Raw genomic sequence first — 27,942 nt, forward strand, 5'->3', positions numbered from 1 at the left:
CACACACACATGTATCCCCTACCACACACACACACGTATCCCCCACCACACACACACACACGTGTATCCCCCACCACACACACACACACACACACACACACACGTATCCCCCACCACACACACATGTATCCCCCACCACACACACGGCTACCTCCTCAGGAAGTCTGTGATAGCTGTAAATAATTCATCCAGTTCTATTCCAGGTTCAGATATGTGTCTGTTGTTTGATTAACCTCCTGATCTGAGGAGTGGGGATGAATTCCTGCTCCCTGGCTGTCAATAAGCCCTATGGCTACACACCACTGTGAAACCAACCAGCTCAACCACGTATAACCTCTTCTCCACAGCCCCTTCCAACAGACCTGGCCTTGGCTCAGACAGGAAATCAAAGGGCATCTTTGGAAAGAAATAGAGAAAATAAATAAAATCCACCCCGACATTAAGAAAAAGTGAAACGAGAGAGAGAACATTCATTTTGATTAGCTGTTCTGTTCCTGAGATGCAAATACTTTTGGACGCGTTTTGAAATGGTTTTCAAAAGTAACAGCCAGTCTGAGATCACTTTTGCATCAGATCAGTGATGTTTGATGGCTATAAACTCGGATGTCTTGCAGAACCAGGCGCTCTTGGAAGGTTGATGTCTATTTCCATTAACTTGAGAGAAACTGGCACTTATGCATTATTAATCTGCAGTTATCACATTAGTGGTAAAAGCATCAGCAAACAAGAGCACCAGTAAAGCTGTATTGGAATGGCAATTATCAGATTATCTTCTTCCTAAATTCAAAGTTCAGTGCAGCAACATAACTTGCAATACTTCTTTTAATAAATCCATTGACATCAGATACAGCATTCGCATGGACGAAAATGTTACATATTATCACGTGTTAGTCCCAAAGAAATATGAGAATGTTTCTTGTGGTGTGTAAAAGGTTAGGTAACTCATGCTTTTGTTGCAGGCCAAGGGCCTTGCTATTGTACAGTAGTAAGAACTGTCTCTCAGTTTGTAACGTCATTATCTGTGAGCTTGTGTGAGGGCTTCTAGACTGACATGTCTGTCTTAAGCTGCTCTTTCTGGCAGACTGCTCAGAGGCCAGTGCCCTACCACAGTGATTACTGTGAGGAAGTAAGGCAGAGAGAGAGAGAGAGAGAGAGAGAGAGAGAGAGAGAGAGAGAGAGAGAGAGAGAGAGAGAGAGAGAGGAGAGAGAGAGAGAGAGAGAGAGAGAGAGAGGAGAGAGAGAGAGAGAGAGAGAGAGAGAGAGAGAGAGAGAGAGAGAGAGAGAGAGAGAGAGAGAGAGAGAGAGAGAGAGAGAGAGAGAGAGAGAGAGAGAGAGAGAGAGAGAGAGAGAGGCTGTTTGCACTGTCAGACGTCTGATTGGCTTCTCTGAGGAAAGGAGACTTAAGAGTGAGCGTCTCTCCCTCCCCACTCTCTCTCTCTCCTGTTCCATCCATATTCTATAGCTTTTCAGCAGAGCAGGGATAAGCCCTAGTTGAAGCTCTGCCAGTACTGGGTTGATCTGAGCCACGGGCCAAGGAAGGACCCGGATCAACCAGACACCCACAGAGTCTACACTATCGTTAGCCTTTCGCTGTCTTATATACACAGTCTCAGGGACAATACCAGTCTCCATACCTTTAGAGACTTCAGTCTCCATACCTGAACTCACAATGCTGTTGCTAACATACTATGTTGGCTATTGATTCACCACCACCTGGGGGATTTTATTGAGTGGTTGGTTTTAATAGGTCTGAGGATATGCTGATATTGAGGATGGAAGGATAGGGTAAGTCAAGTGGAAATGGAGTCAGTCAGTGTACAGGCTCTCTGCACAGGGAAATGTGCCCTCAACGGTGTGAAATGGGCCCTCATTTTCCCCCTCAACGGGTTCAGCACGGACCACAATGGAGCTAAATAGGCAGACAAATAAATTCCATTAGAAATATGAATTAAAGGAAGTAACAGGTTTTAAGTAAGTGGTAATGCACATTACATTTTATCCAGAGGTAAAACAAGTGGGACAATAACATTACTATACTTACAAAGTAATTTAGGCTACCCTGCTTGTAAAAATGTTTAACTAGGGGGCAGCAGTAGTCAATCTGCTAGGTTGTTCTATCTGGAACTCAGCTCGTCTAAATCAGGTCTAGAACCAGTAACTGACTGGTCAAAATCAAGAATGAAAACTGTCTGTCAGTATCCTTGAGCTGCAGGCCAACATTACTCAGAGAATACTGTGCTGCGTGTCTGGCTCGCGAAACTAGTACAATAATGGTATGTGATGCATTATTTGTGCGTTGTGTAAGAGCGATATTTTGCTTGATGGGTGTCAGATTCTCTCAGTCTGAAAAGTGAGTGAGCTACCACCTTGACATACCAATCCTACGGTGTATCTGGGAATGGATCTTTTGTGACAGAGGTGCTTTATGTGGCCACTTTTAGGGGAGGGATGCTTCCATGACTGGCTCATAAAAAAGAAGTCTGGAAGAAATAGTGTGACTAGAATCTGCTGATTATTATACCCGTATGGATCAGGCATTAAAGAAGGGTTCACTTGGTAATACCCAATCCCACTACTGACACATCTTTATGAATATATCATACACCTAATTCACAATACTTTAAATGATGGTGGAAGAAATATCATGTTGGTGATGAAGATGATGATGGTAAGGCATGATGGTAAGGGAGATTAACGGTGGGGTTTTGCCACCGGGAGGTTAGGATGGATGTAAGTCTCCCAGAGTCGCATAGAGTCACTGTGATGTAATGTGATGGGTGCAATTTAAACCCCAGTCCGCCCAGTGCACATGCATCTCTTCTGCCATTATCATTTATTCAGAGATTGCATGACGTGTGTGAAGGAAATTCGGCCTGGTCTCCTCTTCCTTCTTCCCTAGCCTCTTGGAAAAAGAGAGAGAGAGGGGGAGAGAGTGAAAGAGAGGGAGTGAAAGAGAGAGAGAGAGGGAGAGAGAGAGAGAGAAAGGAGAGAAATGAGAAAGAGAGAGAAAGAGCGAGGAGAAAGAGAAATATCTTAGTTAGGAAAGAAGGAGAGGGCATAATTAGACAGGAGGTTTTTCAGTGTCATGATAATTGAATTGGTGCTGTCAAATTAGAATATCTAATTGGCCTCAAATTACAAGAGATCAATCAGAATGACGGAGTACAACTAGAGTTTTTCTCACATGTCAACTGACTTCACAGTGTGTTTCACCTCAAACAATTCCTATTTTTTGGACTCTGTAACTTACAGTGCACATACTAGTATTTCAATGTTTCAGAGAATATCAATTCTCTACCTGTGTGTTACATAAATAATACTATATGTCATTTAGCAGATGCTTTTATCCAAAGTGACTTAGTCATTTGTGCACACGTTTTTAAGTATGGGGGGCCCCGGGAATTAAACCCACACCCTGGTAGTGCAAGTGCCATGCTCTACCAACTGAGCCATACAGGACCACCAATTTGATAAATGATAACCTTGAATTCAAGTTCTAAACGTTAATTTCTATAACACTAGAGAGTAGTTGTATAGATAAGGAAAATGAAAAGTACAAAATGCACTCAGTAGTAAGTCTCTCTGGATAAGATAATCTGGTAAATGACTAAAATGTCAAATGTAAATTCCCTGTACACCTAGTATCTCATAGCCACCCACTTATAGCCTTGTTCTGTGCCGATAAACAAACAGAGGGTCGTGGAGACGCTGCTGTCCGTGGTGCTGAAAGAGATGTTAGATCTCATTACAGATAGACAGTCATTCAGAATAGATCTGAGATGCTTTAATTAAAAAGGCCATTCCCTAAGCCGCCTCCTCAGTTGATTCTCCTGGAAGTAAACTGTGTATTCAGCATTCAGTCGCTGGCTGCACTAACAACTTTGGAAGTAACCTCTAAAAACGTGTATTCTCCTCTGCTCTTACATGACTATGTTAGTCAGACAGATGTTTAACACGTTGGGACCTATTGATCTAACATGATAGTATATTTCATGTAGTCTGTAGTATTGTGCATTTTAGTCAAATTCTCTTCCATTGCAAAATGTTAAAGGCATGTATTTTTAACAACAAAATGTTATTATTCTCTTGAAGAGAACAACCACCTGAGACTGCCCTTTGAAGTCTTGTCTCTGTCACTAGAGACTTACTGTGTTCAGCCAGTAAATGTCTGTGCTTGCTGTTGTCACCATCCATTAAGTGGATTCTCATGTCTCGGAGCAGGCTGACTCTAACTACTGTACATCTTCCTTATGTCAAGCCACAACTGTCTGTCTGTATGTCTGTGGAGATGCGTTAGAAAATCCTTTGTCCCTCAATGGACAGATTCTGGTTACAGCCCAAAAGTCTCAAATGATGACAGGTGTAATAGGCAATATTTTATGACAATTTTAAATTGAGTGATGTCATATTTTCTCTCACTCCTTTTTGATTCCATACCATAATCGATGCCCTAATCTTGTTTACAAGTCACCTCTTTCAGATTTTAGACTGGGAACAATGTGACCAGTGTCCAAATATCGGCTATTTTAAATATACTTTTTCTAAAAACATATATATTTACAGTAGTTCTATAGAGATAACATGGCATTCCATTTGACACTGGTGTACACCAAGACGGAAGGAGGTGGAGTCGGTCTTTCTCGGGTAAAGGGCAGTTCTTCTCCTTGTTGATATCAGCCAGTATAAGCACTTTCAGTATGCGCACCATGTCAAGTGCCGTCTATGCCAGCTCTCTGACAAGTAAATGAAGGACCCCCTCGTTCTTATTCCTTCCCAGGTGACACACTGTCCCCATTCCGTCACCATCAGAAAGCTGAACAAGATGCAGAGAAACTCCGAAAACTCCACATTATGGGCTGCCAGGGGGAAGACAGACCCCATTAGGGAACGATGTTGGTTACAAATAATGCATGTCTCCAGTCCCGTGTTCATTTTGTCTGAGGGAGGAGGGGAAGGGTGTAGAGAGAGATGCACCAGAGAGTCGCCTCCTCACTCCTACATACGCATCTGAATCTATAGATCTATACTTTTACTCATCAGTCTGGTTAATGCCTTCTCATACAACAATCTTTATTGTCTTACAGATACAGTAGATACAATGTTGTATGACTCTAGCTGTCTGCATATCTACATCATCTCCATGTGTTTGTGAATGCAGAGACTGATTAGAACAGACTGGTCGGTGCTGATTCATAGACTTTAGAGTCTAGATTGTTAGAGAGATGGTCCTCTTAGTAGTGGCGTAATATCAGCAGTCATGCAAAGTGACATTGATAACGCCAGCGGTAAGGTTATTGAGACTGATGATAAGTCTCTCATATTAGGTCACATTGGAATTGGAATACAAAAAGCCCTCTGTATCCTCACTAGGGTTGCAAAATTCTGTGAGCTTTCTATAAATTCCTCGGTTTTCCCGAAATCCCGGTTGGAGGTTTTCCGGATTCAGGAGGGAATAAGAAGTAAAGTCCGGAATCCAACCAGGATTTCTGAAAAAAACAGGGAATTTATTGAAAGTTCCCATAATTTAGCAACCCTAATCCTCACATACCACTGAATCGGCAGACAGTATTGAACTCTGATAACTGGCCACAAATGTGATGTGGTCAAACCTTTGTATTCATTCTGTGTTCCCTTCATTACATTAATGACCTTAGAGCAGCAGCATGCACTGAAGGAACCCCGCATAGCCCACTCAGCAATTTTTCGCTAATAAAATGGGATACTCACACCCCACATCTCCCTGTAGCAATACTGTAGCTTTATTGGCCAGGTTTTGGATGTGTAAGCCGAGAACAGGTGTAGGGTGAAACTATGGGTTGTGGTGGATTAGCTAGAGAACAACATTATGCCACTCTGCTAAGCATTAAATCACATACTCAATGGGGTCACTTCCTGTGGCCATGGTGGAAAATCCTCTTGGCAGAAAGATCTGGAGAGTGATGGAAATCAATTTACCACAGACTCTCATGGGTCAGTTAAGAACATGTCCTCGTAAGCACTGTAAATACAGTGGAGGAACTGTACAAATTTCAGTATATGAGCTTTAACTAATTTAGCATCCGTCTGGTTGTCTTAATCAGAACTTGATAGTCAAATAGTTGCAGGATTTCACATTTGGTAATTTCCTTCTAAATTGGAATGAAAAGGCAATGCTGCTGAGTTTATAATAGTACTTCCAGTTTTATAAGTGTAATAATCTTAAAATTGAATCTCAAAACTCTGTAGGCTCAGTCTTTTAGTTGTAAGATGCTATTAGGCTCTGAGGCATTTATGTATTTTTAATGGAGGACCAAAATTGCCTTCATACGCATGTGAGTTTTATGCAAATGAAAACCTTACAGACTACTGGTTTATGACTGCCATTGTATGGGCATTAGGATCTTCACTGATGACCATGTGGAAGACATCTGCAAAAGAGTGAACATTTTATGGAAAAATGGCCGATTTATGTAGACAAAAGATTGACATGACTATTCACAAATAGGATGCCTCTCACATTTATACAGTTAATCAAAGTATGGAATTAAGTACAAACTGTGTCAAGGGTAGTTATCCTCTGGTAGAGCAAGTCAGACTTGGTAGCTTACTTTATAAATACTGTACAGTTCCTTTTAAACCTCATAAGTGAAGCATCTCTGTCATGCACAATAGTTGTCCGGGCGAATTTATCAGTCTTTGGTATCAAGATTTGAGTGTGCTACACAGTCTGTATAAAATAAACAATAAACAATCTCCCAGATATATATATTTTTTGTCCAGAGTAGCAGTAAACACTACAAAGATTTGCCTAATTTATTAATGGAAAGGTTCACCCATTATGAATGTTATATTGTTTTTGTGAATTTCTGAGTGGTATTATATTGATTCCCTGGGTCATTTTGTGTTTCCATGTGTATCTGAGATAATGGAGTTCAATCAGGCAGATACCCGGACGGTATGACATAGCACAGTGATTAAGTCGCTCTCACTACACTGGAAGTTAATAGGGATACGACTTTAAGATCGCGAAAACGTGTATCATACATGTTAAAATTCAATTCTAGCCAATGTCATAACTCGGGAGGATGTCTTCTGAAAGAGATTTGTGTCAGTTCAAATCTGGTATCAGGACAAAATGTGATTCAGAGTCACCGAATATACTTTAAATATTTTAATTAAACTCACGCGATAAATGGTAAATGTAATTTTCGTATATACAGGTTCACTGTATCACCGCGCAGGGTAAAACAGAGAACTCTGGAATGTGCTCATAAAACAGTTTTTATACTATGACAGCTTTAGTTCCAACCCGTCCGTTGGCCTATCACAGTAGAGCCTGAGTGCGATTTAAACTTTGCTCAGCCTATGCTGGCACTCGGACTGGTCCCAGTCCCTTGGTGCTCACATCTGTCCACATCTGGTCGTTGCGTAGATTAGATCCGTCTTGTGTCTCCCCGTCGATTCTACACTCAAACAGTTCCTTATTTGGTATTGTCCAGTGCCCTACCCTCCCTGGTTGGCTTAGAGATATGCACCCCTCCCCTCTCCAGATTGACCACAGCTTGTATAGCCTGTCACTCTATGTTGATCAGTCTTTACACACCTACACACACACACATCTGTATTGTTTGTGTGTGTGTGTAACAAAACAATATTTATCTTCAAACAATATGGTAGCGGGCTATAGTGCATAAACATAAATCCTAACACTTCTCTGCAATGAGCCATTGATCATATTTTAGCGATATTCCTACCTCGAGAAATGTGTAATTTAACTGAGGGTCTAGAAATGTTTTCCTGTTTGTCTGCCTCTTTAGTCCTGGGTGCATTGCATTGAGCCGTTGCCAGAGATATTATTAAAAGGAAATAAGAATCCAATGAATAAAGGAACGTATAACGCCCACCCAGCAGACTGTCGACCAATCATGTTCACGTTGCTGAATGTCAGACAACTCTATGAGGCACATCAATCTGCAGGTTGAATATGGTGAGATTGTACACTCCTAAATTGATAGTGCAGTTTCTTTAGGCAATTTTACAGCTAACTAGCTGCCTTACATGCTGATATTGTCTTTGGGATTATTGTGTGTAGCTACATTTGCTAGCTAGTTTGCCAGCCCATAGAGATAATTGTATTGTGGATTTTGTAGTCGATTTGAGCTGCAACAGATTCCCATAACGATTCTCCATGTTGCTACCAACCTTATTATAACGCCAAAATGAAACATTTGTTCACAAAAAATATCGTTCTCACATATTAGTGTTATTTAACACTAAATTAAAGAAATGTGTGGTTTTGGATGGATTTTTCCTTTATGAAAATTAGGGCTGGAGGGAGCTGGATCTCACTTTGTTGTTACCATAACAGCATGGATCTGTTTCTATGGTGCAGCCTCCATGTTTAGTGTGATCCCTCATTAACTCCACCACGTACTTTTAATCACAAACAAACAAACAACGGTTCGATCCTGCAAGGATCTTCATCAGATCATTTCACCTGAAGTGTACCACACCCATATTTATTGACCTAGGTCTAGGACAAGAACCAATTAGGACAGTCTATACATACAGCGTTTAAGTTTAAAGGGACCAAAAAAAAATAAAAAAATACTTATTTAGGACAAACATTTAATTAGGGTGGTTGGTCGGGCATATAACGCGAATGTCTAGCAACCCAGAGGTTACGTGTTCGAATCTCATCACAGATAACATTAGCGTTTACTTACTACCTTTTAGCATGTTTGTGAATGAAGGTACGAAGTGGTGGCGCTTATGAGTGTGCGGGCTCTATTACTTTTATACCAGCCTCCCTGTTTCCCAGGTTACATTAGTTATGAGTCGTGATAATACATTATTTTAATACCCCCTACCTCCTATAGACCAGGGGAGGTATAGATACAATATGTTGTTGTAGTATTCCTATGCACATATGGTTAGAGCTCATGTATTGACGGAAACTGTACTTACGTCAAACTCCTCTAGAGATGTAAATTATAACTCATCCCATAGAGGCAGGTTAGCTTTTTTTTTTATCAATCTTGTTCGGCAGCTTTGCACAGCAGTGTGGTCACAAGCTGGCCAGCCTGGTCTCATAGACTAGAGGTAACATAGTAAATGTCAATATGGGACACACAAATTAGTATGATACTGGATGTTACGTTTGGTATGGTTACATAAGACAGAAGGTTACTTATGCAAAAACAAACTAGGGTGGTTGGTCAGGCATATAGTGCAAATGTCTAGCAACCCAGAGGTTGTGTGTCCGATTCTCATCACGGATAACTTTGCAACTACTTACTACTTTTTAGCTACTTTGCAACTACTTAGCATGTTAGCTAACCCTTCCCCTAACCTTAACCCTTTAACCTAGCTCCTAACTTTAAACCCTAGTCTAGCTAACGTTAACCACCTAGCTAACATTAGCATTAGCCACCTAGCTAACGTTAGCCACAACAAATTGGAATTCATAACGTATCATACATTTAGCAAATTCTTAACACATTGTATGAATTGCAATTCATAATATGTCATACTAATTGTAATTCCTAACATATCATACGAAATGGACATCCTCAAATGAATACATACCATACGAAACATATCATACTAATTGGAGTGTCCTGGATTTACCTTTACTATTTTATGTCTACCCCTGAGTCCAGGTTGAGCTGGCACAGCCACAGTCATAAAATAAAATGTTAAACTTAACCCTAACCTTGACCACAATGCTAACCCTAACGCCTAACCCTGACCTTAAATTAAGCAAATGTTTTGTTTTCATACATTTTTTACAATATAGCTAGCCTATCTAAGGGGAAATCGCTCAGTCCTGCCTTCAGAATAAGACTAATGACAATAAACGTCAACCTGCCACAGAGCGGGAATCAAATTTTTGTAATTTGGGTTGTGAAATGAGAATGATAGTCAGGAAATGAATCTTTCAAGTTTGAAATTAATTAGATTCTGCTGTATGCTCTAATGATTAGACCATATCTCTTATGCCCATTCTCTGTTTTCTTCTAATGTCTTTGATAACCATGAGAGGAGCCTTTGGTACTTACACTGTAATCATGTCAGATGAAAAATACAGAGGGATAGTTTGCTTCTTGATTGTGGTCATGAAGGTCTTGGAATAATTGGCCCAAATTGACAGGCGCAGTAGTGAACCATTACTGAAGAGATGAAGGGAGGTTTGAGTGCCAATGTTATCTTGTCAGTGGATTAGCCTAAGTGGAAGCAAATACATTGATATACATTTGATAAAAAGCAGGGATAGAAAAAATAACATTGTACTGTACGTTTGCTACCATCAGCAATTAAGATCAATCATAAGAAAAATAAAATATCTGCTAGTTTGCCCACACACAGTGCAAGCCTGTAGCTATTATGTTTTTAACAGTGTAGGCCTAGGTACCGATTCTGTTGTAGTGCCATTTGCCAGAATGTTTCACCTACTTAAAGAAGAGAAATAGCAAACTCTGACAACATCTGTCCTTGGCAATACCGCAGGCTGAAACTGATGAAATGATAAAAGATTGCAGTTCCTGGTGGAGAACACTTCTCCCTGAAGGTTAGTGGAAATTGAAACTTTCTCCAAAGCCTGTGATGTAATTGCATTGTTTGGTCTGGCTGCAGTTCAGTGCTCTTCTCAGTGTGTGTGTGTGTTCTCTTTGGGAGTGGAAGTGATTATGCCACCAGTGTGGCAGTGGAAGATCATAAGGGGCATACAGCAATAGATCTGATGTCTGTCATCCTGACTGCCATAAATAGGCTAGCAATTAAAAACATAATTGTGGGTTGTCATTGACTCAGATGAGAATGTTGAAATTATGAACTGCCTTTTGTGCTGTCTATCTATCCACAGAACTGTGAATAAAATGTAGCCTAATTATTCCCCTGGTTTCTCCTGAAATTATCAGACACTTTAGGAAGGGCACTTATTCTGTCTTACTGTAACACTGTCATTAACCTCATGGGTCTGAAGAGCAGAATATGAGAGTGATGTTGAAGGTCACCAATTAAAGTCCAAAAAAATGTATCCTCATATTAGCTGAACAGCAGAAGATTTATTTGAGCTGGGACCCATAGCGTGTAGCGGAGCAGGGGGCAGTATTTATAGTGAATAACCCCAGGCTACATTATTACTGAACTTATTTCTTGGCTTCACGCCAGGCAATCCCCAGGGAGATGCTTCAAGCAGGGCAAAGACGAGGTACCACCGTGTTTAAAAAAAACTTTCCTTCACTTTCTAGCTGTAAGACCACGGCTCGTTTGCCTTACTCCATGCAGCTAAACTGGTGGGGAGGCAGTGCTTTTCTCACTGCTGGGAAGCACATTTCTCCCACAGGATACCACTCCTGCGTTAATGAGACGATGTAGATGATGGAGCCAAGAGGACATTGTTTGCCCTCTATAGAATCTGCCATCTGATGTGTACACTACTGTAAACATTGCCCTGGTTTTTCTATGTATATCACAAGAAGTTGACTTTGTACAAGACTCTATGTTGTTGAGCACAAGCGCTTTTAGAATGTTGTTTGCAGGCTGAGGAGGATGAGTGCTCTTAAGGCTGAGTGAAGCAGCAGTTTAGCCTGGGGCGGCACTAGCGACATACCCCTATCTCCATAATGTCATGCTGTTGCCTAGCTAAGGCCTGACATGATCTGGTACTCAGATACATGCTACTCAGATCATGTCAGGGGGTAGTGAAATAACTGAGGCTGATGCTGTGGGGATGGGGAGCATAGAAACCCTCTTTTGACAGGAGAGCACAGAGGGTGAGCCTGACGGTCAGGGGTAGATGAGGAGAATAATGCAGTATTGTAGCTTAATGGTAGTGTAGCCTGTCTAAGGAATACTAGATACAATCAGGTCCCAAATGATTGATACTCTTGATAAAGTTTAGCGAAAAAGGCTGTATAAAATAAGTAATACAAAATATATTGCATGAAAAACAAAAATGAACAATTTTATTATTTTATTATACTAATACAATTGCTCAGAGAAAGAGATTTTGTTTAACAAGTAATCAAAACAAATCGCTAAAAGATAGGGGTCAAAATGATTGGCAGCCATTTTCAGTACTCCAGCACCTTCCCCTTGTGAGGATAATGACATGGCCTTTTTTCTAAAATGTTTTATGAGATTGGAGAACACATTGGGAGGGATCTTGGAACATTCCTCATACAGAATCTTTCCAGATCCTTGATATCAGCTTATGGACTGCCCTTTTCAATTTAAACCGCAGGTTTTCGATGAGGTTTAAATCCGGAGACTAAGATGGCTATTGCAAAATGTTGATTTTGTCGCCAATGGATTTTGGGGGTCGCCAATGCGCTTGGGGTTATTGTCGTACTGAAGGATTCACTTGCTGCCAAGTTTCAGCCTCCTGGCAGAGGTAACCAGGTTTCTTTCTCAAAAATATCCTTGTATTGGATATAGTTCATGAGGGCTGGTCATGCAGATAAATGTAAGTCAGATAAATGAAAAGACAATTTTTGCTGGGCTCTTAGGACTCATAGGCTTAACAAGGGCCCCCAGCTTTTACAGTAGATATGGGGTTCATTTCTGCAAATGCATCCTAATTTCAATGCCAAACCCACCACTGATGTGCTTGGCCAAAGAGGTCTATTTTCATGTCATCCAACAAATATAAACCGTGAGTTTGCTAAATGACATTGGAACTTGGATTGGAACCGGTGCTTTGGTCAGATGACATGAAAACAAAGCTCTTTGGCCCACACACACACCAGTGGTGGGTTTGGAGTCTAAATTAGGAGGCATTTGCAGAAATGAACCCCATACTTACTGTAAAATATGTTGGTGAATCTTTGACATTATGGAACTATTTTGCTTCCATTGGTCCTGGGGCCCTTGTTAAAGTCAACGACGTCATGATCTTTACACAGTACCAGGACATTTTAGTCAAAACACCTGGTTTTGCCGAACACTTGGCCGCAAGTGGACCTTCCAGCAAGACAATAACCCCAAACACAAATGAAAATCCACAAATAAATGGTTCATTGACAACAAAATCAACATTTTGCATTGACCCTCAGTCTCTGGGCTTGGACCCCATTGAAAGCTTGTCATTTGAATTGAAGAGGGGAGGCAGTAGATAAGCACAGACATAGGATCTGTAAGATCTCTCTATGGAGGAATGTTCAAAGAGCCCTTACATTATGTTCTCCAATCTCATAAAACATTTTAGAAAAAGGCTCAGTGTCGTTATCCTTAACGAAGAGCTGCAGTTAGTTTCAGAATGGGTGGCAAGGAATAAGTTAGTCCTAAATATTTCAAAAACTAACAGCATTGTATTTGGGACAAATCATTCACTAAACCGTAAACCTCAACTTAATCTTGTAATGAATAATGTGGAAATTGAGGAAATTAAGGTGATTTAAACTGCTTGGAGTAACCCTGGATTGTAAACTGTCATGGTCAAAACATATTGATACAACAGTAGGTAAGATGGGGAGAAGTCTGTCCATAATAAAGCGCTGCTCTGCCTTAACAACACTGTCAACAAGGCAGGTCCCACAGGCCCTAGTTTTATCGCACATAGACTACTGTTCAGTAGGGTGGTCAGGTGCCACAAAGACGGACATTAATAATATGCATGCAATCTGTCATGGCTCAAAGTGGAAGAGAGATTAACTTCATCACTACTTGTTTTTGTAAGAAGTGTTGACAAGCTGAATGTACCGAGCTGTTTGTTTAAACTACTAGCACACAGCTTGGACACCCATACATACCCCACAAGACATGCCACCAGAGGTCTCTTCAAAGTCCAGAACAGACTATGGGAGGCGCACAGTACTACATAGAGCCATGGCTACATGGAACTCTATTCCACATCAGGTAGAATCAGATAAAAGAAACAGGTAAAAATACACCTTATGGAACAGCGGAGACTCTGAAAAGACACACACACACAGGTACAGACACACGCATACACACACAAGCGCTAGCACACGCAATCTACACACACGTACATTGTAATATTGTTGTATGGTGGTATTAAACATTTTGTATTGTAATTATGTAGTGGTGTAATAATGTTATATGATGTACTGTTTTATCTTTTGTTTTATATGTAATGTTAGTGCCTTCATGCGTTTGGACCCCAGGAAGAGTAGCTGCTCCCTTGGCAAGTAAAAAAGTATTACTTGTTAAACAAAATCTATTTCTCTGAGCAACTGAATTAGTACGCTCCATATGTGTAACCTCCCAGTCATTTATTTGGTAAAAAAACACCAATGTTTCGGCATCACTGTGCCTTCTTCACCCTGAAGGGATGCCGGAACATTGGTGTTTTTTTACCCAATAAATGACTGGGTGGTTGTACATATGGAGCGTGCGGGTTAATTCTCCGTTAGTCAGCACCACTACACAAAATCATTTTCTTTGGTTGGGCGCCAGCTCATGCTTTCTATTAGACAATTGTATTAGTATAAAATAATATAATTTCCCAATTTTTTGGAGCATAGAGTATAGCTCAGTATTTGTGTTATTTGTTTTAAACAGTCTATTTTGCTCATATTTGTCAAGGATGCCACTAATGTTGGACCTGACTGGCTGTATGCGGAACTTTATGTCCACATTACTTTGTTAAGTGGCAATTTACTGAGGAGAATAATAGCCAAGGATTTCTTCTTTGACCTGTATCTCTTTCACTTCTGCATTTCATTAGGTTGTTGATTCAGGTGTATGAAACGCAAATTAGTGACTATTTTTTAATAAAACTTGCTAATATGAGTAATGAAGTAGAGTAAATGATCTTCTCTCTACAGGCAGTATGATAGAACTAATACACCGTCTCAAACCGTCAGCACAGTTTCATTATTAGGAATTGATTTCTCCTCTCCTGAAACAGCTTGCACTGGATCACATTCTCCCTTATAGTGATTTCAGATATAGCAAGCAGCAATCTCGGGTGAGGCAGGCATACAGTAGCAGACTAAATTTGTTTGTCCCCATTAAATCAAACTGTCTGCTGGAGTTTTGCTTCTTTTTTTGTCAACACCAGGCTACAGACAGAGACTTTTTTTCACAGCAATTTAATATTTTTTAAACAACCAGATCTAACACTACAATGTATGAACGAAAGCTCCACAGTTGTTAATATCAGTATGAGAGAGAGGAGAGATCAAAACACAGGGAGAGGGAAAGAGAGAGATAGAGGGGGTAGAGTGAAGGTGGTGGAAGAGACAGACGACTGGAATCAGAAGCGTGATTCATCTGACAACCTTTAGAGCACTGAAAGGTTGGGAATCCTGAGGGAGCGCTGATGTCTGTAGGCCATGGAGGAGAAGCAGAGTGGAGAGCTGAGGAAAGGCCAGGAGTCAAGTGAGGTGTAAATCTACAGGAACAACATCTCCTCAGGTAAAACCCTTGTCATTGGACAGTCTTCTTGTATATTGACATCAAAGGACTGGGAATGGAAATGGTCACCTCTAACTATAATACAGTGCTTGCTCTGTGGACCTGTTCTGGATTGGTTTGAGTAAAGTCAAACTCATTAAGGCGATTTATTGACAGGATATTGAAAATGTCACTTGCATAATAAGCCAAGTTTACACAGACACTCCTGCTCCAATGACATGGATGTTAAACGAGTCACTGGAAGTGTCTGTCCCAAAAGCATGACCTGCGATGCATATTGAAGGTTGGATATAATGCTTTTTTTATTATGTCTAAGGGGACAGACAATTATTAATACGTTCACATGATTTAAAGCACAAACTAGTTTATGCTTGCTTTTGTCAAGCTTTATCATTTTCTCTGTGATACATCTCTTTAATAAACGGAAACCTTTGAATAAAAGGTATCAGCACAGAGAGTTGTTTGACCCTTGTAACCCTGCTGGGCAGACTGTGAACTTCTGAGGCTCCTGAAAAGCAGTGTCTGATCCTTATTATACCTCAGTGGTCTGATCAGCAAGCTTTAGACGGAGGGAGCAGTAGGTTTGAGGTTTTGCCAGGTCCAAGATGAAACGCAGCGCGCCCCTCTGAAATGGCCTCAAGCGCAGTCCACTGGAATTTGTTGCATATTCATTTCTATTACATGATGCAGGGCACAAATAGGTGTCGAGCAAGTCTAATCAGCCGCCGAACATAAAGTTTGTCTCAGCACACACTACACATCCCCTGTCTAATTCCAGCAGACCACATCGAGCTAGCAAACAAAGCGATCAAAGCTTTTCTAAAGCGACTGTAAACCAGACATGGCACAATAGCAAGTGAGCAGATTGAGGGAGAACCTCAAGGGAAAGATATCAGAGGCAATTTCTTCAAACAACACTCCATAGTTTTCCCTGACACGAGATCAGTCAGCTTTGGTGCTGAAGTTTCTGGACAAGGTTTGCCTTACTTATTTGCAGGCACACAGTGGTAGACATTTAGTAGCAGAATAGTTTATAGCAAAGTTGTGCACAGTTAGCAGACAGATCTGTAGTTTGGTTCTACCTGCAGGCATCTGCTACAAGTTTATGCCCAGACTTCACTGATTCCAGTTCCAAATCCAATCCAATTTTATTGGTCACATACACGTGTTTAGCAGATGTTATTGCAGGTGTAGCGAAATGTTTGTAAAGTTGGTTGACTTGTGAAGCCAGTTCCCTCACCTCAGTGAAGACCATGTGCTTGGGCTAAATGTATACTTTCCTTTTTAGTAGCATGCAATCATGGAGTGGCTGCGGGCTGGCATCATGTCGTTGGGGTTAATTACAGGCAATTAAAAGCCAGTTGGCTGTTGAGCTGACACTGGCTTGGATGAATAGTAGTTTACCGTCTGCACAGATGGGTCCCTGTGTGGAGAGATGGGAGAGGAGGTAGAGATGGAGGAGGAAGGGGCAAGTCTCTGTCACTCTTCCTGTGGTGCTGTGCCAGTCTTTAGGAGAGGCTGATGTCCTTCCTACTGCTTTTATCCAGCTTGGTTTAAGGAAGAAATCCTAAAAGAGAGAGGTACTGTGTTGGTAGGTCCTCAGCTACTGTAAAGCCGCTATTGTTTGCCAGTAAATAACTCTCTATCTCTCAGATTATCGATTGCGATAGCAGAAATTGGAGCATATTGTGTTGATAGTGATTGGAATTTAAGTTGTAGTAGACAGATAAATCTGACATTTTAATCAGATATTTATCAGATTCCGTAAATATGACGTCTTCCTCATGTGCATAGTGCACAGTTTCTATAAAAGTTTAAACATCCATAAACTTCCAGAGCTGCATTACTTCCTCTCAGCCTTATTGGAATTCATATGCTCTTATAGTCCTCTTCCATGTTAATGACCTGTCGTTAGTCTCCGCTCCAGTTGGTCTTGCTGCAGCTTCTTAGAGGTAGCATTCTGGAGCTGACTGAGATGCAATATGCTTCACATCCATTATTGATCCATGATTAACTGGGGTTCAGCAGGCCTCTCAACTTAAACACTTTAAGTGGGCTGGAAATTCTTGGCACAGGATGTGTCTCTGTCTGCATCCTGGGGGCTTTATGGAATGATGCCAAATTAAAAAATGTTTTATGTCCTTTAATCATTTTCTGTTTAACCAATCACACGTAAACAAATCAACAGGGAGAAATCATCAGCATATTAACAAACTCCAATTATTATCTCTGAAGATTCAAGATAGCAACTGCCAGCTCCACTTGGGATTTTTTATTTTATTTTTATTTATTTTACCGTTATTTTACCAGGTAAGTTGACTGAGAACACGTTCTCATTTGCAGCAACGACCTGGGGAATAGTTACAGGGGAGAGGAGGGGGATGAATGAGCCAATTGGAAGCTGGGGATTATTAGGTGACCATGATGGTTTGAGGGCCAGATTGGGAATTTAGCCAGGACACCGGGGTTAACACCCCTACTCTTACGATAAGTGCCATGGGATCTTTAATGACCTCAGAGAGTCAGGACACCCGCTTAACGTCCCATCCGAAAGACGGCACCCTACACAGGGCAGTGTCCCCAATCACTGCTCTGGGGCATTGGGATATTTTTTAGACCAGAGGAAAGAGTGCCTCCTACTGGCCCTCCAACACCACTTCCAGCAGCATCTGGTCTCCCATCCAGGGACTGACCAGGACCAACCCTGCTTAGCTTCAGAAGCAAGCCAGCAGTGGTATGCAGGGTGGTATTGCGCATAACGGCTATATGAAGTGGTTATTAAAACAGGACGATGGGCGGTAGCTCGCTGGGCCGACTCACCCCCCTGTCTAAAGTCTGTCTGTGGCATGCAGGGCCAGTCTCCTTTCTCTCCTTTCATACTTTGATGCTGATGCGCCGTGACACTGATGGTGCACATGGATGACCTTTGAGCGTCCTGGCGTGCTCAGGCAACACTTGCTGCATGTGTTTGTGTCCCTGATACAGGCTAATGAGGATGTGTCTGTCTGCTGTAGCCGGGGCTGGGAGATCCACTCCAGGAGGAAGAGAAGAGCCAGGATACAGCTGCTGCCAGCGGGACTCTAATCACAGCTTACTGCCTGAGACACACTGCCAACTCACCACGGGCGGGAGAGAGGGTGCTCTGCTCTACTCACCACCCACTCACTACACTGCACTCTCCTGCACCCATACATACTGACGCCATGGCACATAGTTACATCATATGGGAGTGATTGGAGTGTTAGGGTATACTTTCTGAAACCTTTTCCCAACAATATTTGATTTAGTGATAATCATGGTAATCATGATTGATCGTGTCATTGCTGTTAAGTAATTGATGCATAAGGAACAAACAAGTTTTCATATTACATACTTTAGTGTCATTTAATAATAATATGCTATTACTGTGAAGATGCCATGTGTTGCCTGGAGACACAGAAAAACAGACATAAATATTGCTGTTCTATGTTGCTAATATTCAGGGGGTCTTAATATATACAGTGCCTTCAGAAAGTATTCACACCCCTTGACTTTTTACACATTTTGTTATGTTACAAAGTGGCTTTAAAATGTATTTAATTGTCCTTTTTTCATTATTAATGATCCACACACAATACTCTGTAATGTCAAAGTGGAAGAAAAATTATACAATGTTTTTTTTATTATTATTAAAAATAAAACACTCATATATCTTAATTCGATAAGTATTCAACCCACTGAGTCAATACATGTTAGAATCACTGTTGGCAACAATTACAGCTGGTAATGTTTTGGGGTAAGTTTCTAAGAGCTTTGCATACCTGGATTGTACAATATATGCCTATTATTCTTTTTTAAATTCTTCAACTTCTGTCAAGTTGGTGGTTGATCGTTGCTAGACAGCCATTTCCAAGTCTTGCCATTGATTTTCAAGCTGATTTAAGTAAAAACTGTAACTAGGCCACTCAGGAACATTCAATGTTGTCTTAGTAAGCAACTCCAGTGTATATTTGTCCTTGTGTTTTTGGTTATTGTCCTGCTGGACGGTGAATTTGTCTCCCAGTGTCTGTTGGAAAGCAGACTGAACTAGTTTTTCCTCTATAATTTTGCCTGTGCTTAGCTCTAATACATATATTTTTATCCTATATAACTCCCTAGTCCTTGCCCAAGACAAGCATACCCATAACATGATGCAGCCACCACCATGGTTGAAAATATGAAGAGTGGTACTTAGTTATGTGTTGTGATGGACTATCCCCAGACATAACACTTTGTATTCAGGAGTTAATTTCTTTGCCACTTTTTTTGCAGTTTTACTTTAGTGCCTTATTGCAAACAGGATGTATGTTCTGGAATATTTTTATTCTGTACAGGCTTCCTTCTTATCTCTTTGTCATTTAGGTTAATTTTGTGGAGTAACTACAATGTTGTTGATCTATCCTCAGTTTTCTCCTATCACAGCCATTAAACTCTGTAACTGTTTTAAAATCACCATGGTGAAATCCTTGAGTCGTTCCTTTCTCACTTGCAACTGAGTTAGGAAGGACACCTGTATCTTTATAGTGACTGGGTGTATTGCTACACCATCCAAAGCGTAATTGATCAGTTCACCATGCTCAAATAAATATTCAGTGTCTGCTTTTTAATTTTCACCTATCTACTACAAATTCTACTTCTCCCTTGTCAGTTCTGTTAAATCTGCACTTTGAAAATAAGAGTGCTGCAATTATGACACGGTCATGACCATAGTCACAGTCTGAAAGGATACACCACAAAGTAACATTCAGAATCTAGAAATCTTTGTTGAAGGTCTACACTTAACGGATTTTGTGTCACTGATCTAGACACAATACCCCATAATGTCAAAGTGGAATTTTGTTTTTACATTATTATCATTCTTTTTTACAAATGAATAACATATGAAAAGCTGAATGTCTTGAGTCAATAAGTATTCAACCCCTTTGTTATGGCAAGCCTAAATACGTACAGGAGTAAAAATGTGCTTAACGTGTCACATAAAAAGTTGCATGGACACACTCTAAGTGCAATAATAGTGGTTAACATGATTTTGGAATGACTACCCCATCTCTGTACCACACACATACAATTATCTGTAAGGTCCCTCAGTCGAAAAGTGAATTTCAAGCACAGATTCAACCACAAAGACCAGGGAGGATTCCCAATGCCTCACAAGAAGGGCACCTATTAGTAGAAAACAAGGAGCGGGACATCCTCCTCAGAATACCTAAAACAATGACTATACGAGTACCATTGGTTAAAAAACTGGGCCATGAGTGTGTGCATGCGTGTATACCAGCGTGCGTACAACCCTGCATGTGCATACGTCTGTTTACCTGTGTGTGTGTGTGTGTGTGTGTGTGTGTGTGTGTGTGTGTGTGTGTGTGTGTGTGTGTGTGTGTGTGTGTGTGTGTGTGTGTGTGTGTGTTTATGGAGGACCTGAAAAGCCGAGCAGCTTTGGAATCAGTGTGAAGTCTCAGCGGCACATCCCACTTTATCCGGCCAGTCTGCTCTCCCGGGTCACATCCGAATGCGGCCCCATTAAATATTCACTGGCACTCAGAGGACGTCACCTTAGGGGAGGCTTGCCCAGCCAACACCTGCCCCAGCCCTTCACTGCTCTCTGCCTCAGGCTGCCTTGACATACCGACCTGGAGTTTGGGAGTCTGATGTTTTTCCTTTGAAGTTGTCAGAAAGCCCTGTGTTGATAGAGCAGCTGTGGAATTTGTGTAAATGGGCAGCTCTCTTTGCAATGTAAAGTGACGAAAACATTATATCAGGTGTCTCTTCAAAAGTGTATTTATTTATTTTTACTATTTTATACATTGTAGAGTAATAGTGAAGACATACAAACTATGAAATAACACATATGGAATCATGTAGTAACCAAAAAAGTGTTAAACATATCAAAATATATTTTATTTTTGAGATTCTTAAAAGTAGCCACCCTTTTCCTTGACAGCTTTGCACACTCTTGGCATTCTCTCAACCAGCCTCATGAGGTAGTCCCCTGGAATGCATTTCAATTAACAGGTGTGCCTTGTTAAAAGTTAATTTGTGGAGTTTCTTTCGTTTTTAATGCGTTTGAGCCAATCAGTTGTGTTGTGACAAGGTAGGGGTGGTATACAGAAGATAGCCCTACTTGGTAAAAGACCAAGTCCATATTATGGTAAGAACAGCTCAAATAAGCAAAGAGAAATGAAGGTCAGTCAATCTGGAAAATTTCAAGAACTTTTAAAGTTTCTTCAAGTGCAGTCACAAAAACCATTAAGCGCTTGTAACGGTCGTCTTGTGGTGAATGAGCGGACCAAGGCGCAGCGGGTGATGAATACATGATGATTTATTTAAACAAAGACGAAACACGAAGAACACTTGAACTACAAAACAATAAACGACGTGACCAAACCTGAACTAGAGAACATATAACATGAACGCACGAACAGGAAGGAACACACGAAAAGAAATGAAAGAACGAACGAACGAAACGAAACAGTACCGTGTGGTGCGACATACACAGACACAGCAACAATCACCCACAAACAAACAGTGAGAACAGCCTACCTTAATATGGTTCTCAATCAGAGGAAACGTCAAACACCTGCCTCTAATTGAGAACCATATCAGGCAACACATTAACCCCAACATAGAAACACAACACATAGAATGCCCACCCCAACTCACGTCCTGACCAACTAAACACATATAAAACAACAGAAAACAGGTCAGGAACGTGACAGCGCTGTTATGAAACTGGCTCTCATTGGGACCGCCACAGGAAAGGAAGACACAGAGTTACCTCTGCTGCAGAGGATTAGTTCATTAGAGTTACCAGCCGCAGAAATTGCAGCCCAAATAAATGCTTCACAGAGTTCAAGTAACAGACACATTTCAACAACAACTGTTCAGAGGAGACAATGTGAATCAGGCCTTCATGGTCAAATTTCTGTAAATAAACCACTACTAAAGGACACCAATAATAAGAAGATACTTGTTTGGGCCAAGAAACACGAGCAATGGATATTAGACCTGTGGAAATCTGTCCATTGGTCTGATGAGTCCAAATTTTAGATTTTAGGTTCCAACCGCCGTGTCGTTGTGAGACGCAGAGTAGGTGAATGGATGGTTCGCACCGTGAAGCATGGAGGAGGAGGTGTGATGGTGTTAGGGTGCTTTGCTGGTGACTATGTACGTGATTTATTTAGAATTCAAGGCACACTTAACCAGCATGTCTATCACAGCAGTCTGCAGTGATACACCATCCCATCTGGTTTGAGCTTAGTGGGACTATCATTTGTTTTTTTAAACAGGACCATGACACAAAACACACCTCCAGGCTGTGTAAATGCTATTTGACCAAGAAGAGTGATGGAGTGTGGCATCAGATAACTTGGTCTCCATAATCACCTGACCTCAACCCAATTGAGATGGAAAAGCAGCCAAAAAGTGCTCAGCATATATGGGAACTCCTTGAAGACTGTTGTAAAAGCATTCCTCATGAAGCTGGTTGAGAGAATGCCAAGAGTGTAAAAAGCTGTCATCAAGGCAAAGGGTAGCTACTTGTAAGAATCTCAAATATATTTAGATTTTTAAACACTTTTTTGGTTACTACATGATTCCATATGTGTTATTTCATAGTTTTGATATCTTCACTATTATTCTACATTATATAAAATAGTAAAAATAAAGAAAAACCTGGTAATGAGTAGGTGTGTCTAAACTTTTGACTGGTACTGTATGTTTTTGCCATTTGGAGCTGGTTAGTATCGTGTATTTAAAAAAGAGTTTTTACCTTTATTTAACTAGGTATTGTGGAATTGTAGTACTGTATATGATTTCTACTGCCTACATATCGTTTTATTATGATTCCTACTGCCTACATACATTTTTATTGAGTAGGTTGCAGAGTATGTTCTCGACATCTTTTGACAATGTTTTCACTCTGTACTACATTGCTTACTGCTATGGATTTTTCCAGCACATTCTCCAATTTTACTGTAGCCTGTACTGAGTTACTCTCCTTTGAATGTCCTTAAGTTGGCACTGCAGGAAACTGATTAATTGAATTTTTTTTATGTTCAGTGGCTGTCCCTAGGCTTACAATGATTGAGGAGATAGTCCCTCTCTGTAGGAGAGGCAGTGATGTGTATAAAAATAATATCTTTCATTTAATAGCTCTCCTCCCCAAAGTGCTACTGGAATTTCTCCCCTAAAACATAGAGCTTAGTTTGGTAGACAACTGATGGGTAAAGCACTTGATTAGGACTGCAAAAGACTTCTTTCAAAAACACTTTATCCTCATTCAGATAAGCCAGAACATTGAGGAATGGATCTGATAGGTTTTATATACAACATCGGTCAACTAGGTTTTTGCTTCAGGTTATTTCTGACGACTAGACATGCTCATGATCAAATAGTACAACCTTAGCTGAGTTGTAAAACATCCATTACTTTGTTGATATTCCCCTACCATTGACATGATAAATCACTTTTGTGTTCAAGGACAACAGGGAAAAAGACCTCTCTGATAATCTCTCTAAAGTTTCAGTTTGGTAATTAGCATCCAACCTTGAAGTGCGATACACAGTCACAAAAGTCACCATCTGTCAGTACAATGCTGCGTGGGCCTGTGTGATGTTGATGTGTTCATAGCTCTCTGACTGTGTTTGTTTTGGCTGCAGGGACTTCTACTACATAACCATGCTGCGTGACCCCGTCTCCCGCTACCTGAGCGAGTGGAAGCACGTGCAGCGCGGCGCCACCTGGAAGACCTCCCTGCACATGTGTGACGGGCGCTCGCCCACACAGGACGAACTGCCCACCTGCTACAGCGGGGACGACTGGTCGGGCGTCACCCTAACCGAGTTCATGGACTGCTCGTCCAACCTGGCCAACAACCGACAGGTGCGCATGCTGGCCGACCTCAACCTGGTAGGCTGCTACAACCTGTCCTCTATGAACGAGAGTGATCGCAACCACATCCTGCTGGGCAGCGCCATGAACAACCTGAAGAACATGGCCTTCTACGGACTGACCGAGTTCCAGCGCAAGACGCAGTACCTGTTTGAGCGGACGTTCAGCCTGCGCTTCATTGCCGCCTTCACTCAGATCAACAGCACGCGCGCCGCCAACGTGGACCTGAGCGAGGCCGTGCGCCGCCGCATCGAGGAGCTCAACTATCTGGACGTGCAGCTGTACGAGTATGCCAAGGACCTGTTCCTCCAGCGTTTCCAGTACACCCGACAGCGCGAGCACCAGGCGGAGCGATTGAAGAGGCGCGAGGAGCGCCGATGGCTTCGAGAGCAGAGGGAGCAGAGCAGGGCCTCACTTCCCAGACGCCGGGGGTACGGGGGCGGAGGCGACCTGGCCCCGACCACTGAAGACTACACCAGCCAGGTGGCCCGCTGGTGAGGTCCTACCCTGGCCACGCACACAGAGAGAGGTCACTGGTGATCATCTCCAGAATCATCTCACATGGCACTCTCTCTCTCTCTCTGCCTATGTCAATCTCTCTCTATCGCTCTATCTTTTTCTGTCTACTATCTCTATCTTTATCTCTTTCTCAGCTTCAGTGTGATCCTAGCGCTCTGCTAAAGTTTCTTTCTGGTTATGAAACTGCCAAGTCTGTGAGTCAGTATCACAGAAGCTCTGCCTTGGAGTGCCCTTTGGTGTCTTAAATCTTCAAATGGATGGTTTAATGTATTTATTTGTAATTAATTGTTTTGCTGCTCCTTTGCTTTCCTGCCTCTTAGTCATGGTTATTTATTATCATGTAGATTATGATAACTCTTTAAAGGCAGTAAATTAAGCTTAAAGAAGACACAATCAAAAGACGCTGCTAGTAAATAAGTTTTTATTGGGACTCAATGTCAAGGGGTGGATATCAATCAGTGTTTTTTTGTTGCGACTGGCAGGAATATAGTAGTTCAACAGAAAACAATATAAAAGTGCTGATTCTCGCATGTCATGTGTCCATATTATATTTGAGAAACGGTTTGAGGATGGAGAGTTTCTTCCAAAAGAAATGATGAGAGCCAAAGTACACCGACTTAGAAAATATTTGTCTTTGTTTACGTAGCTAATGTTTTCTTAATGGGACCTTGCAAATTGACAACTTCTCAGAAATAAGATAATGTATTTAATTTCATTTTATCATGGCAGTTTCAATTATATTTAAATTTCCCTCAAACAAATATAGTGTAGTTGTAGTCAGTCAAGATAACGTCAGATGTTTTGATTATGATGCCAAAATGTTTTCTAGGGTGCAATATTCAGTAGTCTACATGCAACACCTTTCAAGTTTCAACTCGGAGGAACTGCTGCTCCTGTTCATCCACTATCTGTGTTGGCATGTGAAGTCAATCATAGACTCACAAAGAGAGGATTACCCTGAAGAAAATCAGCCTGATTTCTATTCTGCACTGACCAGACTTACCACATTCAGCTTTCACATTACAAATGGAAAGAACTCCTCAAGGAAGATTTTTCAAAAATGTTAAGCTTGGATTGTTGAAGTAGTCTTCTCCAGAAGGTAGAGATAACCAGTATGTAAATGCTCTAGGTGAGGACTGAGGAGCCAGGTCAGTGTGGTTGGTGTGTGGACTGACTGTCAATGAGGTTATCGGCATTCGGCCCTCGTGCTCACCCCGTCACACTCCGTGGTTTAACATGTTTGTGGAGCCCACGCCAACGGCATTGTGGGCTGTGAGGGGGGTTCTAATGCTACCAGAATAACAGCCTGAGATGACACGGTAGCAGAACACAGTAGTTTCCTGTAGTAGGAAGGAGATTAAATGTACCATATCTAGTTTCATGTCTGATTGTCCCCCTCAAAATACAGGTAACTTCTGAATGAACATTAAACAAACATGAAAGTATCAAAGGAGATGAATCTAATTGTTATGGTTGAATTACTTGCAGATGGCTGTGATGATGATATCATGTTCGATTAAATATTGGATTTGCTATTCTGATCTGTTGTTCTGTTACGAACATTTCAACTCTCCAATGACAATATTTTTTATAAAAATATGAATTTGCTGCTGCTTTCATTTTCACATTTATCCTGTTTTTACTTGATTTTTTCAGAAGATGTCGGTCTGTCTGATCACTGAGCACAGTTTTGCTCCATTAACCTTAACCGATGAGTGGAATTTTTTGTTGTTTAAGTAAGTTTGTATCCAGTTAGTTGATTTACTGTAATATAATAGTAACCATTATCACAGTTTGGGTTGGTATCCCTAATCCAGATTAGGCCTGCTCTTGGACTGAAAAACCTGCTAAATGGAAAAGCTCTACTGAAAATTATTTTTCATTCAGGAATATGCAGCATCTGTTTGCAGGAAACTGTTTTTTGTTTTTGTTTTAAGTAAATGTTTAAGCTATACAATTATTGGAGTGTGTGTGCGTACCATTATTGTAAATTGATCACAAGTTTGCCTGCAATTTCAGTGAGCCAACACACCATGTTTATACATTGCCCCAGCATTTTCAAATCAACATTATGGATACAATACCAAGTTGTATTTTTTATTTTTGGGGGGGGGGGGGGGTAGAATGTGCTGTGAAGCAATCTCCCTGATGAAAAAAACACGCTTATATTCATGTAGTTGTTATCTGCTCAAATTTACGGTAGTGTGATGTGTATATTGACGCAAAGTCTGGAAAGTCTGAAAAGTCTGAAATTAATATTTCAAACCTATTATCCTTATCAGACCTCAGTGTAAATATAGTGATGAAATCAAGCCTAAAAAGAGAATGTCACACTAGATATTGTACTGCCATCCCCAAAGCCCTGTGACATGCCATGTTGTGAAAGAGTGATTTGAATGAACTTCAACTGCCACTCAACTTAAGTGCACATCTTTGAAAAGCAGGTAATCTTGCATTCATTTATTGCAAACAAGGGAGTTTGTCTAAAAGGAAAAAGGTTATAATACCATCACACGAGGGAGAACTTTCTACATTTACGTATCTGTATGTTCCTGTTCAAATTATTGTGTATGAAAAGGACAGTCTTGATGCCATTTGATGTGTTATACTTTATCAGCAATGTTCTTGTCAGGTCTGCAAGGCTGGGTGAATACTACTTCAGATATTAGAAATAAATGCATTGAACAAACATTACCTTTTTCTGCCTGGAATCATTGGTATGAAGCCATAGACATTAGGAAAGTTATTCAACGACATTTAACCGCATTCATGAGGTCTTGACCTTTAAAATGCAATACAAGCACTAGCTTCGTCCGTGTTAGCAAACCGCCCAAATAAACACAGTCCCAGTCAGATGACCAGGCATCCAACATCTATCTTCATCAGTAGGCTATGCACTGTCAAAATTAAACTTCTTTACATGAATTATTAGCATTGGTTGTGTTTGCAAGATCTTGACCTGTATTTTCTCCATCAATATTTTCATAATCATGCATCATAATGAAGTGTGGTATAGTGGATGTGTTCACTTCATGTGTGTGTCTGTCTCCTGAGGATTACATTTCAATAAGATATACTATATGCATTGTAAAACACCAAAATTAGGCAGAAAGGAAAGGATCATTGAGAAGAACACTACTTGTTAAAGGAAAT

General features: G+C 41.0%; 1 protein-coding gene across 1 annotated transcript in view; it reads left to right on the forward strand.

Moving 5' to 3' along the window:
• hs6st3b (heparan sulfate 6-O-sulfotransferase 3b) overlaps positions 1-27,480 on the forward strand; it is a 105,854-nt gene extending 78,374 nt beyond the window's left edge. The window contains exon 2 of the mRNA XM_055878607.1: positions 24,039-27,480. Within this exon, the coding sequence (XP_055734582.1) occupies positions 24,039-24,768 (730 nt within the window). The 3' untranslated portion in view covers positions 24,769-27,480. The remainder of the gene's footprint in view (positions 1-24,038) is intronic.
• The last annotated feature ends 462 nt before the right edge of the window (positions 27,481-27,942 follow it).

This window comes from Salvelinus fontinalis, chromosome 23 (assembly GCF_029448725.1).
Source record: "Salvelinus fontinalis isolate EN_2023a chromosome 23, ASM2944872v1, whole genome shotgun sequence".
In the NCBI taxonomy this organism is placed as follows: domain Eukaryota; kingdom Metazoa; phylum Chordata; class Actinopteri; order Salmoniformes; family Salmonidae; genus Salvelinus; species Salvelinus fontinalis.